At 47.0% G+C, this 14,822-nt stretch overlaps 1 protein-coding gene across 1 annotated transcript; it reads right to left on the reverse strand.

Moving 5' to 3' along the window:
* Positions 1–1,006: 1,006 nt before the first annotated feature.
* nhsl2 (NHS-like 2) lies at positions 1,007–10,304 on the reverse strand. Its single transcript, XM_038996256.1, has 5 exons — positions 8,882–10,304; positions 2,854–4,002; positions 2,242–2,509; positions 1,799–1,943; positions 1,007–1,436 (listed from the first exon to the last, which is right to left on the reverse strand). Exons 1-5 carry the CDS (start codon positions 10,058–10,060, stop codon positions 1,100–1,102), a joined length of 3,078 nt encoding a protein of 1,025 aa, XP_038852184.1. The 5' UTR covers positions 10,061–10,304; the 3' UTR covers positions 1,007–1,099.
* Between the last annotated feature and the right edge of the window lie 4,518 nt (positions 10,305–14,822).

Below are 14,822 nucleotides of genomic sequence, written 5' to 3' on the forward strand. Positions count from 1 at the left end.
ATAAAGGGGCGGGGGCTTGGTACCATGTCCAACTGTCAATCTTCCCGTGGAATGTTTTCGATTGAAACCGTTTTAGTTTTTTTTGTGTGTGTGAGGGACCGAAAATACGACACACACTCACACCATGTCTTCAAAAGACTAGTGTGGCATCCGTCACCATCAAGCATAGGCCTGCGATGTACCCAGTCTATTCAGTAGGCCTGTAATCTGTCTGTTTAGATATTGATGATTCTTTGCATGGACCATATACGGTATATACTACTGGTGGTGTTTCCATGGATATTTCAGATTCATTAATTTCCACAAAGATCATTGAGAGTCATACAGTCAAACTCCCAGATCGGCTATTATCCAATCAATCTTTCCCTAGTATAGTTTCTCTCGCTCTCTCTCTCCTCCACTGTCAGTCACACAGCAAAGTAAAAAACACGAGCGAAAAAATGTGTTTAAGCATGACATTAAAACTGCTCATTTTCTCCTTTAGACTGAAGGAGACCTCCAAAAATAATACCCCTTAATGATGGAATGGACGGCGTTAAAAACAAAACTCCTTTGATGACCATCGTGACCAGCCATTGAGCAGTTAATAAACGTTCATGAAAAGGTCAATCAGTGGTTGAGTGGTCTGGTTGGACGTTCCTTCTTCCATCAATAGTCCGATCGAAAAGGGGTTATCTATAACTAGATTCAACCTCTACTTTCTCAGGAGATCTCTTAGTCGTGGTAAGGCTACAGTAAGTATATGTGAGAGAGAGAGAGAGAGAGAGAGAGAGAGAGAGAGAGAGAGAGAGAGAGAGAGAGAGAGAGAGAGAGAGAGAGAGAGAGAGAAGAGAGAGAGAGAAGAGAGAGAGAGAAGAGAGAGAGAGAAGAGAGAGAGAGAGAGAGAGAGAGAGAGAGAGAGAAGAGAGAGAGAGAAGAGAGAGAGAGAGAGAGAGAGAGAGAGAGAGAGAGAGAGAGAGAGAGAGAGAGAGAGAGAGAGAGAGAGAGAGAGAGAGAGAGAGAGAGAGAGAGAGAGAGAGAGAGAGAGAGAGAGAGAGAGAGAGAGAGAGAGAGAATGACCTGGGACAAGTGGTTTAAAAACATTCAATGGTTCAGACTCTCATTGGTCCTGAGGCAGTCTGGTTCCATGATTCCCGGTGGTCATATCCCCTCCGTCCGCTGAGGTCGAGAATTCTGTGACGCGTCGCGCGAGGGGGTTTGTGCTCTTGAGGAGTTCCATGGCAGAGACTCTGGCCCCTCCCGTGCTGGACTTGCTGCCCTTCTTTTGGAGCAGGGCCATGAAGTTGTCGTTCCGCGAGGTGGAGCGCGGGGTCGAGCCCAGGGTCAGGGTTCGGAGGTCACCACCACTGGTGCTGTGCTTCACCGGGGAGACCAGACTCTGGCGGCTGCCGAACGAGTCCCCTGGTTCCTTACGGCCCAGGACTTTCCTTTTTGACCTGTAGGGAGGAGAGAAGAGAAGAAAAGAGGAGAGATGTTAAACGCATTAGAATTTTTTGATTTAGCGTAACTGTCCTTGGTGTTTGTGGCGTTTGGTTTTACTTTCCTTGTGGGAAACAGAAGTCCTGACATGGATAGCAAAACAAGTAACATTCGGACCAGTGGGGACATTTCACCGGTCCCCACAAGGTTTAGTGTTAGAATTAGGGTTATATTTATATTTAGGGTTAAGTTTAGTTTTAGGGTGAGGGTTAAGGTTAGGTTAAGGCTTAGGGAAAATATTTTTTTTTAATGGGAATTAATTGTTTGGTCCCCATAAGGATAGTAAAACCAATGTGTGTGTGTGTGTGTATTGGCACACCTGTGTATTTTGGTGAACAGGTCCTCTGTGGTGTGTGTGGTAGGTGTGTGTCCTCTGACATCATCATCCATTTCCTCTGTGATGTGGAGCTCCGTCTTGTCACTAACGACCGAACTGCTCTCCTCAACGCTCTCCGCGTCATCACCTGGAAACAATATGATTGGCCAGTTACTCTCTAACGACTGACCAATGAAAACAAGAAACATTTCTATCAATGAATAATCAGTCAATAAATTAAGAAAACAATTAACAATGACCAATCAAAACAATACGGGTAGTTATGGTTTTTCAATTGCGATGGTAACCACTTACATTTCAACTACGATTGAAGTGAAACTGGAAAGGAAGTTTTACACTGTGACACTTTCACTCCTGACAGGATCTGAATTCCAGCTAAATTGATTTTCATTGATTAATTCTCCACCGTAACATTGTAAACATACTTCTGCCTGTCTCTGTAATGCTGAGCCTCCCCTCCGCATCTGTAAAAGAAGAGTCCTGTAATGAAGACTCCATGGAGCTTTCCTCATCCGTTCCTATTCCCAGGTAATTTTCCTGGTTTTCCTCTTTCCCGGGAATCTCTTCTGGTGGGAACGCTCCAACGGGAGAGCGGAGAGCGGCAGGGCTGTCTGTCTGTGTTCCCTGTCTGTCGGTGGTACCGTTGGAGGGGAGAAGCAGGACGTTGGGCTTCTTTGGAACCGGCGGAGGAACCTTGGGGAGAGATTTGTTATTAGTAGTGTACATGATAACCAAAGGACAATGTGCTATGTAGCAAGTAAATACATGCAGACAATATACTGTAGAGAGAGAGAGAGAGAGAGAGAGAGAGAGAGAGAGAGAGAGAGAGAGAGAGAGAGAGAGAGAGAGAGAGAGAGAGAGAGAGAGAGAGAGAGAGAGAGAGAGAGAGAGAGAGAGCGAGAGAGCGAGAGAGAGAGAGAGAGATAGAGAGATAGAGAGATAGAGAGATAGAGATAGATAGATAGAGAGAATTGACTAACTGACCACAGTACAAAAGCATGGCATTCATTGAACCCTAACCCATTCAGCTGGCCTACCTTGGGTTTCTTCTTGTCCAATTCAGCCAGACAGGATATGGTCATCCTGCTAGGTAGAGACGTGCTCTTATCCTGAGTCTCCAACACTTCCTGGTTACTGCAGGGAGAGGGGAGAGACCCTCCATCCTCAGGCCCAAGACGGAGCTCCAAGTCAGGGTTGAACTCCGGCTCCATGGAGGGGTCCTCCAGGAGGGGCTGGGGCAGGGGGAGAGGAGGCAGATCGTACAGGGACTGGGTGTGGGGGAAGGAGGGGGCATCGTAGAGGCTCTGGGGGTAGTGGAGGGGGAAGGTTTGGGGATGTTCCTGGGGTCTAAAGGGACTGGTGGGGGTGTGAGGGAAGGCTTTCTTCAGCTTGGGCTTCCTACCTACTACCATGTAGATGCTGGGGTTAGGCATGGGCCGGGGAGGGTTAACAGGGGAGGCAGGGGGGGAGTCGGAAGCGACGGGGGAGGAGGAGGGGGACTTGAGGAGGATGTTGAGGGGGCGTTTGGGTAATGGGGGCTTGAAGGCCACAGGGGGTTTGGGTTTGGGGGCAACGAGGGGGCCGGGAGTGCAACCTGGGGTGACAGGCGGGGGGGAAAGGTCGCGACCCTGCTCCTCCTCAATGATGTCATTAGAGGCTCCATCGAGGCAGTCCTCCAGGTCGGTACGGGAGACAGAACGCAGGCGGATGTTCCGGAGCTCGTTCGTGTTCACCACTGGGAGTGTTGATTGGCTGCCGGCACTCAGTTTACCGGGCTTAGTGGCGGTGGACGTGTCAGAATGGCGCCGGCTGGCCTTCTGTTTTGGTTTGATGGAGGACAAATCCAGATGAGCGTTAACCGGCATCTCGAAGGACAGCCTCGATCGGGCAGCAGGGTCCCGTGGTGATGTAGCTGGCAACGAAGACTTCCTCTCTGGGATTTTGGGGCGCATCTTACACCCCAACGTGCAGGCGGGCCCTGTTGGTGTTCCTGCCACCTGGTTGGAGGGGGTGATGGGCGTCGGAGTTTCTGACTGGCTAGAGTAGCCACTGGAGGGGGACATGAGTCCTGGTGGCTTGAAGGGGGAGGAAGCTTTGGTCGACTCTGCCTCAATGGAGAGCAGGGAGGGGGAGGTGGCTCTGGAGGTGGAGGGGGAGTCCAGGAGAGACTCGGAGCTGCCCCGAACCTTAGATTAGATTCAATTAAACATGATTAGATTAAATGTATTAGACATGAATGGTTAAAAACATGAAAATCATCTTCCTGGTCGTACATCAGAAAAAATCTTACATTTAACCAGGGCTGCCCAACTCTCTTTCTAGAGATCTGGTGTACAGTAGGTTTTCAGTCCACTTATTAGCTGCTCACCAAGGCCTTAACTAGATGAATCGGGTATGTTAGGTTAGGGTTGGACTGAAAACCTACAGGACTGTAGATTTTCAGGAAGAGGTTTGGGCAAGGCTGCATTACACAATATAGACCAGGCCTGGGTAATTATTTTACATTTACATTTACATTTAAGTCATTTAGCAGACGCTCTTATCCAGAGCGACTTACAAATTGGAAAGTTCATACATATTCATCCTGGTCCCCCCGTGGGGAATGAACCCACAACCCTGGCGTTGCAAGCGCCATGCTCTACCAACTGAGCCACACGGGACCATTTTACATGGAGGTCCACATAAGAATATGTTGGGCCAGAATCATAATACAGGATTATACATCATGTGTATGACTGTGTTGACAAATATATATAGACTGTAAATCACAACCAGATATGCTACTTATTTAACATGCACAGAAATAAACCACATCCATGTTCTCCTTTTGGTAGGTATTTTCATTATTAAACAGGCAATGAACTACACGGAGGGAAAAGTACACTGTGCATTCAGCACCACGGACAGAGCTCTTGTTAACAGGTATGCACAAAAACACAAGAAAGAGAGAGAGCTCAACATTACATGTAAACTACTCAATCAGTGTGAGGAGTGAAGTCTCTGATGGGCATTGACTAGAGCAGTGAAGTCAGGTATAGTTTCTGACGTCGCTATGCGCAGGATTGCTGAGAGGTGAGAGTCAGTAAGAGATGATCTGTGCCTTGACTTGTTATATTTCATCACTGAAAATGTCTGTTCACATACATAGGTTGACCCAAGCAGTACAAACATCTTCTGAGCATGATTCCTAATCTTTGGAAAGTTTTGTTCATCGAGAGGTGCGTAGAACCTCGTCAGTGACATTGTTTTGAATAGTTCTCCAATCACAGCATCAGACTGAAGATCGATAAGCTCAAGTTGCAGGTCAGTGGGAGCGTTATCCACATTGAAGGTGAAAGGATGCATGTTATTTTCCAACACTTTGAAATCCTCAAAACGACGAGAAAACTCACAAAACAAGAAAAAAACTAACCGTTCAAAGCACGCAGCAGCGATGTATACTTCTCCCGCTGGTCATCTGATATTGAACAGACTAGTAGTGTCGGAAGGTGGGTGAGATTGTTGGCTTCTACTTGACGGGTCAGGAGGAGTCATTTTCTCTTGAAGGCTTTGACAAGGCTGTACATCTGATCTGATCTGATCTGATCTAATCTGTACATTTGGAATTCAGTTCATTCATGAGGGCGATGATGTCTACGGTGAAGGAAAAATCAGCCAACCATTCTTTATCTTGCAGTTGAGGTAAATCCACATATTTTCCTTTCATTTGCAAAACAAATGGTTCCATACCCTTTTAAGTACCTTCCTCAAACTCAGCCATCTCACGTTTGTGTGGTAGGGGAGATCTGCATGACCCGACTGTCTCCCAACAGTGAGACAAACCGACTGTGTTTTAAAGATTTTGCTCTTATGAAGTTTACCACTTTAGTGACTGTATCCACAACACAGCTAATTTTCAGAACACATTTACAGAGCACCTCCTGATGAATAACGCAATGCAGGAAAATAATTTTCTGATCTGGGTCCGCTCAGCTACTTGATCCTGTATCCTTTTCAAAAGGCCAACGTTTTTTCCTGTCAAGTTTGGGCACCCATCAGTGGTCACACTGGATAACTTTTCAAAACTCAGCTTTGTCACACACTTACTAACCTCCTCCAATAAAACGTTCCCTTTGGTTGTGGTCTTCATTGACTGCACTGAAGCAAGCTCCCCTGTCATTTCAAAGTCTGAGGTTATGCCTCGTAAGAATATCAACAACTGTGCCGTGTCACGTGCATCACTGCTCTCATCCAGGGGCCAAGGAGAAATAGGTGAAATCCTTTACCTTGTCTTTCAACTGTTGTTCCATATTCTCTGCGGTGTCCTCAACCCGCCGTACCACTGTTCGTCTTGACAGGGAAACATTTTCAAACAGCTCTTCCTTGTCGGGGCAAAGTATTGCTGCAGATCCAATTAAACACTCTTTAATGAATTCGCCCTCAGCGAATGGCTTGCTATGTTCAGCACTTTCGTGGGACAGTACATAGCGAGCTCTCGCGATACCGTCGAATGCAGTTTTGTGAAAAGTCCGTGCTGCTTTCGCAACTGAGAAAGCAACTCTTTCGATGTACTTGCCCTCTGCTCAGAAGACATATACCTATATTTCTCTGCATGCTTTGTCTGGGAAGTGTCGGGACAAGTTGTAGTCTTTCAAGACAGCAATGCTCTCTTTGAACACAAAGCACACAGCTTTCCCTGATACCTCGATAAATAACTATTTTGATATCCACTCTTGCTGGAACACCCTACATTCATTGTCTACAAAAACTAATTTCTGAGCAATTTCTAGCTAGCTACTATTTGTAACTGTGACGTGTGTGGCAGCCTGTCAGTCACTGTCTGTCCGCGTGCAGTTATTTATACGTGCCTTCAAAATAAATGTCCCACAAGCGGTGGGAGTTAAATCATTACACAAAGGCGAGTATTCATTGGGCATTTTAATTTGAATAACAAATACGTTTTTCAAAACTTTACAAAATCGCAAATTCTTTATGTGATCTGAGCATGATTCCGCGGGCCGTATTGAATCAGGTCGCGGGCCGCATACGGCTCCCCGGGACACCCTTTGCACAGGCCTAATATAGACAGTACAAACAGTAAAATACCAAAAACCTGTGACTAAGGGAAGTGCTAATGGCCCTATTCACACTTGAGATAAGTAGACTTAACTTTTTATGGCTGCAGGGGCAGTATTGAGTAGCTCTGATTAAAGGTGCCCATTTCAAACGGCCTCGTACTCAATTCTTGCTCGTACAATATGCATATTATTGTTATTATTGGATAGAAAACTCTCTCTAGTTTCTATAGCCGTTTGAATTATGTCTCTGAGTGGAACAGAACTCATTCTACAGCACTTTTCCTGACAGGGAGTGAGATTTCAGAAATCTTGGCCTCTGGTCCCATGTCAGTTTTAATGTCCCTGTAAATGCTATGAGGATACAAACACTGCCCACGCCTTCCTCTAGATGTCAGTAAGTGGTGACAATTTGAATGGAGTCGATTGCGCAATCAGGGCCTGTATAAAAGGCCAAAGACCGGATGTACCGTTCTTTTGCTCCCTGCGCCTGACGCACGATGGACGTCGGACCTGCTCTCTTTCCAAGCTGTTGTTTAGCCAGTAATATATCGCCGGTCATGTTTTTACTCGTTATAGGTGTTAAAAACATCATAAGGTAGTTAATTTAAACCGTTTTATAGCAATTTATATCCGTTTAGTGCGATTTTGAGGCATTGCTTTGTGATGCACTTTGAAGCGCCGGGCACGTTTCGGGGTCCCGGTCGAACGTTAGTGGGCATTTCGACGGACAAGAGGACATCTTTCGACCAAAAGAAGATTAGACCCGAGAAAGGATACATTGCCCAAGATTCTGATGGAAGATCACCTCATAGTAAGAAATATTTAAGATGATAAATCGTTGTTCTGTCGAAAAATTTTAAACGCATATTCCGCCATTTTTTTTGGTATAGCTTCGCTTGGCGAACCCTGTATTGCACAGTAAGGATAATTTTAGAAATGTAATTCAGCGATTGCATTAAGAACTAATTTGTCTTTCGATAGCTGTCCAACTTATATTTTTTTAGTCAAGTTTATGAATAGTTATTCATGAGACAAGATCACTGTGAAAGATGGCGCCCGACATTTTCAGGCTAGTTTTGCTAGTATTGTCATTGTATAACCACGTTTTTTTGTGGCTAAATATGCACATTTTCGAACAAACTCTATATGTATGTTGTAATATGATGTTACAGGAGTGTCATCGGAAGAATTCTGAGAAGGTTAGTGAAAAAATTAATATATTTTGGCGATGATTACGTTATCGCTCTCTTTGGCTTGAATCAATGCTCGGGTAACGTTTGCACATGTGGTATGCTAATATAACGATTTATTGTGTTTTCGCTGTAAAACACTTAGAAAATCTGAAATGTTGTCTGAATTCACAAGATCTGTGTCTTTCCATTGCTATGCGCTGTCTATTTTTAAGAAATGTTTTATGATGAGTAAATTGGTAATACACGTTGCTCTCTGTAGTAATTCTAGTCGCTTTGGTGAGATTTGTGATGGTGGCTGCAATGGCAAACTATGATTTATACCTGAAATATGCACATTTTTCTAACAAAACCTATGCTATACAATAAATATGTTATCAGACTATCATCTGATGAAGTTTTTTCTTGCTTAGTGGCTATTTCTATCTTTATTTGGTCGAATTGGTGATAGCACCTGATGGAGTAAGAAACTGATGGAGTTAGAAAAGTGGTGTCTTTTGCTAACGTGGTTAGCTAATAGATTTACATATTTTGTCTTCCCTGTAAAACATTTAAAAAATCGGACATGTTGGCTTGATTCACAAGATGTGTACCTTTCATATGCTGTATTGGACTTGTTAATGTGTGAAAGTTAAATATTTAAAAAAAAAAAAAAATTGAATTTCGCGCCCTGCACTTTGAGCTGGATGTTGTCATAGGTGTACCGACCTCGGGCTTGCAGCCATAATTAACATGGACTTAAGTCAACATTTGACTTCATGTTAGTCAACGTATCTCAAGCCTGAATAGGGCCCTTTGTGTATAGGAGACTCTCTTACCTTCATGCACTCTATAACAGTCGTCCCCGTGGCTGTACTAGACCCAGACAACGACCTGTAGGGGTCAGAAGCTTTCCACTCCTCCAGCTGCCAGTGGGCTGGGAAGGACAGCTCTGTTGTGTCTGGTCCGTGGACCTCGAGGCTAGGGGGTCCGTCCACGCCGCCGTGGCCCAGCTCAGGCTCCTCCAGATCGGGCTTGGAGAGGGAGGAGGAGGAGGAGGGTAGGAGGAAGTCTGGCTGGAAGTCCTGGAGGTGGTCCCGTGGGATGTGGAGGGATTTGGGGCGCCCGTCCCGGTAGTGCCCTCCGTTGTGGCCATGCACGCGTCCCTCGGCGCCCCCTAAATTCTTCACGAGCGAGACGCTCCGGACGGGCGGAGGGGGTTTGCGTTTGGACTTCTTCAGCGAGATGGAGCGAGAACGTAACCGTAGGCGACCTCCCGGGGGGAAGTTGCCGTCAGTTACGGAGACGTTGTCAATGCTGTTGCTCCCATCCTCGGAGCTCCCACTGGGGTAGAAGAGGGCGTAGCTCTCGCCCCTCTCACCCCCCTCGCCGCCAGGGTAATGGTGGTGGGGGTGGTGCATCTCTGTTAAAATGCTGCCACCGTTCCCGTTTGTCCCATTACCGGCTCCAGGTAGTCCACCGACGCCGTACATCCCGCCGCAGATGTTATCCGTGGAGCAGAACGAGCCGGAATCCGTCGGCGTGGAAAGAGAACGCTCACGGAACTTAAATGCATTGGCGGCGGCGACAGAACGCGCCGACCTTTCCCTTCTCTCTCCTCCTCCTCCCATCCCTCTCTCCGAACCGCTCCGTTCGTCAGTGGGGCTAGATGCCGCCCCCTCTGTCTCGCTCCGCCTCCCCATCATCATCCCTATGGTGCCTGGGTGCCTGTGTCCGGAAGGTTCTGATATTGACGTGAACGAACTAGAGTGAGACTGCGACCCCGAGCTCACGGAGAGTCCCAAACTGGTCTGAGAGGGGCACATCAACTCCCCACCCTGCCCCCCAACCATCCTTGGTCCCTTGGGCAGGGTCGCCGGTCCCTTCCCCAGCGGACTTGGAGCTAAACTATAACTATAGGCCTCGTTCCAGGCTCCCGGGGAGAAGGTGGAGCCCTTGGGGCCGTTCCAGGACTGAGAGGGGGAGTTGGAGCAGAGGAGGGCGGCAGAGTGATCCATGGTGCCCAGGGTAGGAGGGGGGTTCCTGGGGGACTGGGGAAGGCTGAGGCTGGGGTCCAGGTCACTATGGGTCTTCCTCAGGGGTATGTGCTGGACAGGGGTGTCTGTGACAGGCTCCAGAGACCGGGGCTGGCCTCCTCCACCACAGCCCAGGGACGGAGAACAGGATCCCTGGAGGAGGTCTACGCCCAAGAGTTTACCCTCACCGAGAGAGAGAGAGAGAGGAGAGAGAGAGGAGAGAGGAGAGAGGAGAGAGGAGAGAGGAGAGAGGAGAGAGGAGAGAGGAGAGAGAGAGAGAGAGAGAGAGAGAGAGAGAGAGAGAGAGAGAGAGAGAGAGAGAGAGAGAGAGAGAGAGACTATTGAGTTACTCCTGGACAAAAAGAGAGGTTGTCTCGTTGATAATGAGGAAGCATACTGACTCACTTAACATCAGAATAATGTTTTCCTGCGCTTGCCTACATTAAGAATGAAACCATATTTGAAGTTTAAAGACACTGGGTAACTCATTACCTTCTACACAGTCATCTCAGGTCTCGTCTGCTTTCTTTACATTCATTCATGAAAATAGTGCAAGGGGGAGAAAAACAACTCTCTCTGTGATATATATTCCACTCTACCAATTTCTCTCCTTCCCTCACTCTTTCGCCATCTCTCTTTTTCTCCCTTTCCCTCTCCCTCTGCAGCTTTTTTCGGATAGAGGAGTGGAATGAAGGAAGAGCTGGGCATTGCCATGGCAACAGCTACCTGTTCTGTCATTGGGGCAATGGCAAGATGATGAGAGAGAGAGGGTGCAGCAGAAAACATACATGGATACAGTGCATCTAACTGGAAATCAGGTGCCCACCTAAAATACACAACACACCTAACCTTACCAAGCTAGTCTCAACACACCTAACCTTACCAAGCTAGTCTCAACACACCTAACTCAAAGACACACACACAGAGAGAGACACAGAGAGAGAGAGACACAGAGAGAGAGAGACACAGAGAGAGAGAGACACAGAGAGAGAGAGACACAGAGAGAGAGAGAGAGAGAGAGAGAGAGAGAGAGAGAGAGAGAGACAGAGACAGAGAGAGACACAGAGAGACAGAGAGAGAGAGACAGAGAGATGCAGGGAGAATGATGGAGCGAGAGAGAGAGAGATGCAGGGAGAATGATGGAGCGAGAGAGAGATGCAGGGAGAATGATGGAGCGAGAGAGAGAGATGCAGGGAGAATGATGGAGCGAGAGAGAGAGATGCAGGGAGAATGATGGAGCGAGAGAGAGAGAGATGCAGGGAGAATGATGGAGCGAGAGAGAGATGCAGGGAGAATGATGGAGCGAGAGAGAGAGATGCAGGGAGAATGATGGAGCGAGAGAGAGATGCATGGAGAATGATGGAGCGAGAGAGATGCATGGAGAATGATGGAGCGAGAGAGATGCAGGGAGAATGATGGAGCGAGACAGAGATGCATGGAGAATGATGGAGTGAGAGAGAGATGCAGGGAGAATGATGGAGTGAGAGAGAGATGCAGGGAGAATGATGGAGTGAGAGAGAGATGCAGGGAGAATGATGGAGCAAAATAAAGATTCTGGGAAAATGAGAGTGAGGGGAGAAAAGAGAGAGAGAGCAAGGGAAGAATAAAAAATAGATTGAGAGAGAGAGAGAGATGCAGTGAGAGAGAGAGAGTTCTGAAAGAGAGTGAGATACTCTACTGTTGATGGATGAGAATTAACAGGAAAGGGAGGATGGGAAAGGAGGGGGAGAGGAGGCATCCAATGACAAAGCAGTTGCTATGCCAAAACCAGGAGGATGTTTGGAGGGTGAGTGTCAGAATGCTGCAGCTATGATGACCAGAGCATACTACCAAAAACGCACGCACGCACGCACACACACACGCACACACACGCACAAAACATAAATAGATGACAGAAAATAGAGTAGATAGAATGTAACCAAATAGATAGGATAAACAATTCAGATTCTGTACGCAGTGATGCTTACATACGCACACTTACGCACCCCTAGGTGTGTTGGTAAAGGTTAGGTGTGTTGTGTATTTTAGGTGGGCACCTGATTTCCACTTAGATGCACTGTATCCATGTGTGTTTTCTGCTGCACCCTCTCTCTCATCATCTCACCATTGCCATTGCCCCAATGACAGAACAGGTAGCTTAAATAAAAGTAGTTGAATAAAGGTTAATTTTAAATTAAATACAAATAAAAACACAAGCACACACCCACACACACACACACACACACACACACACACACACACACACACACACACACACACACACACACACACACTACCCACTCTCCTACCTGTGATGTCGAGGGATAGCAGGTGAGCGGGGGTGCGTCGTCCCAGGTGCCAACGAGGTTTCTCTGCCACGGGGGGTCCCAGGGAGGTGCTGCTCCACCCCACTAGAGGGCGATCTGACCCACAGGGGGACGGGGAGGGAGAGGGGGACGGGTCCGTACCCCTACTGATACTTACTGAGGAGGTCTCATCCTCCTCACACACCTGCCCCTTAGACGCCGGCTGAAGAGGAGGAGGGAGGAGAGGTGATGGAGGAGGGGTGACGGGAAGGAAGGAGTTACACGTAGATTCCTAGACTAGAGACTATTTGTGTTGCGACGTTTCCAATTGACATGAAACTCTCATTTTCTGTTTGACATCAAGCAGTCAACTTCAAATCGTAGCAATGGAAAAGATGGATTTCCATTCTCAAACAATATGCTAGCATATCCAGATACATAGACCCCAGCACCTAAAAATCAGCTGTAGAACATTTGTAGAATAACTACAACTTGTACAAGAACGAAATACAGGTCATTAAAGGTCCATTAAAGTACAAGTTAAATCAAATAAAGGTGTTCATATTTACCAGGAAGATGAAGTCAGGTCTCTTGTTGTTGAGGGAGACAGGGGAGCGACTGAGGGTGGTGGACGTGTCGTCAGAACTCTGGGAGGAAGCTGTTGGGTGGCGGAACGTCTGGCCTGTTAGCTTTGTGTCATACAGCTGCTCTTCAAAGTCTGGTAGAAACGCATACACATACGTATGGTGTCAGACACACATCGTACCAGACACACACAGGTACACGCATGCACGCACACACACGGCAACAGACACGGGCGCGCACATAAACACACACACATACAAGACACAACAACCTCGGAGTTAGTCAAGTTGCAGAGCATCCATCCCATTAGCTGCTTCTTGAAGTCTGACCGGAGCAGAACACTAGTTAGCCACATGCTAAGTGGAGGCTTGGAGGAGTGGACACAAGAGAACAAAATGTGGAGTCCATCTCTTGCAATTATTCTTTAGCACTCACTGATTCACTACTCTTTCCCGTTTCCCTCTATTTTTCTCACACTTTCTTTGGCAATGTTGCTCTCCACCTGCTGTCTCTACTTCCTCCTGCCTTTCTTTCTTGTCCCTTGTTGCTTCCTCACTCCATCCTCCTCTCCTCCTGTTTCTCTCGAAGCTGCAGGACTCCACCTCAGGCCATTGTAAATATACTGATTACCATTCCACAACCCACCCCCCTTAAAACTCACCAAACACAACCCCCTAGCCATTCATTTCCCCCAAAACACACTCCTCCACTCCCCTAAACCTCCACTCACCCCAGCAGCCCCATATCCCTCCAAGCCCCCCCCCCCCAAACCCTGTCCCACCCCCAAACTCCTTCTGACAGTATTTGGGGGCGGGGGGTGTGAGGGGGTGTGATTGAACTTGCTCTCTGGGACATTATGGATGCCTTCCTCCTGGTGTAGGGTTGCCTAGCAATGCGTCGCCTGGGGATAATGGAATACCACTTCAATCATCAATGGCCCCCAGCAAATCCCCCTTAACAGAAGAGGGAAGACCTGCCCACTGATTATAGTTAACCAACTTACTGGGAGCCTGTGGTTGTCAGGTCTGCTTCTGGTTTGGCTATAGCAACACAGATCTGGCAACTTGGCCATCTAACATCAAACGTAACATCCCCAGTTAACTTAGGACTATTCAAGGTGAACCGGTCATAACCTTCCAGTGAATGTGGAATGAGTGAGAGTTTAAGTAAGAACTTATTCAGGACTTCCTTGATTGCATCACTTCACTTGTTTCGCTGTATTTGCTGCAACGTCATGAAATCAAATCAAATGTTATTTGTCACATGCACCGAATACACAGGTGTAGACCTTGCCATGAAATGCTTACTTACCAGCCCTTAACCAACAATGCAGTTTCAAGAAAAATAAGAGTTAATAAAAAATATTTACTAAATAAAGTAAAGTAAAAAATAAAAGAGCAACAATAAAATAATAATAACGAGGCTATATACAGGGGGTACCGGTCAATCCTGGGTAGCCATTTGATTAGCTGTTCAGCATACGCACAAGAAACCTCGTTGGCACCTGGGACGACGCACCCCCGCTCACCTGCTATCCCTCGACATCACAGGTAGGAGAGTGGGTAGTGTGTGTGTGTATGTGCGGGTGTGTGCTTGTGTTTTTATTTTTATTTTATTTAAAATTAAACTTTATTTAACTACTTTTATTTAAGCTACCTGTTCTGTCATTGGGGCAATGGCAATGGTGAGATGATGAGAGAGAGGGTGCAGCAGAAAACACACATGGATACAGTGCATCTAAGTGGAAAGCAGGTGCCCACCTAAAATACACAACACACCTAACCTTACCAAAACACCTAGGGGTGTGCGTATGTAGAAGCTGTTCAGAAGCCTTTTGGACCTAGACTTGGCAGGTAATTTGCCCCCGTTGATGC

Source organism: Salvelinus namaycush, chromosome 6 (genome assembly GCF_016432855.1).
Source record: "Salvelinus namaycush isolate Seneca chromosome 6, SaNama_1.0, whole genome shotgun sequence".
In the NCBI taxonomy this organism is placed as follows: Eukaryota; Metazoa; Chordata; class Actinopteri; order Salmoniformes; family Salmonidae; genus Salvelinus; species Salvelinus namaycush.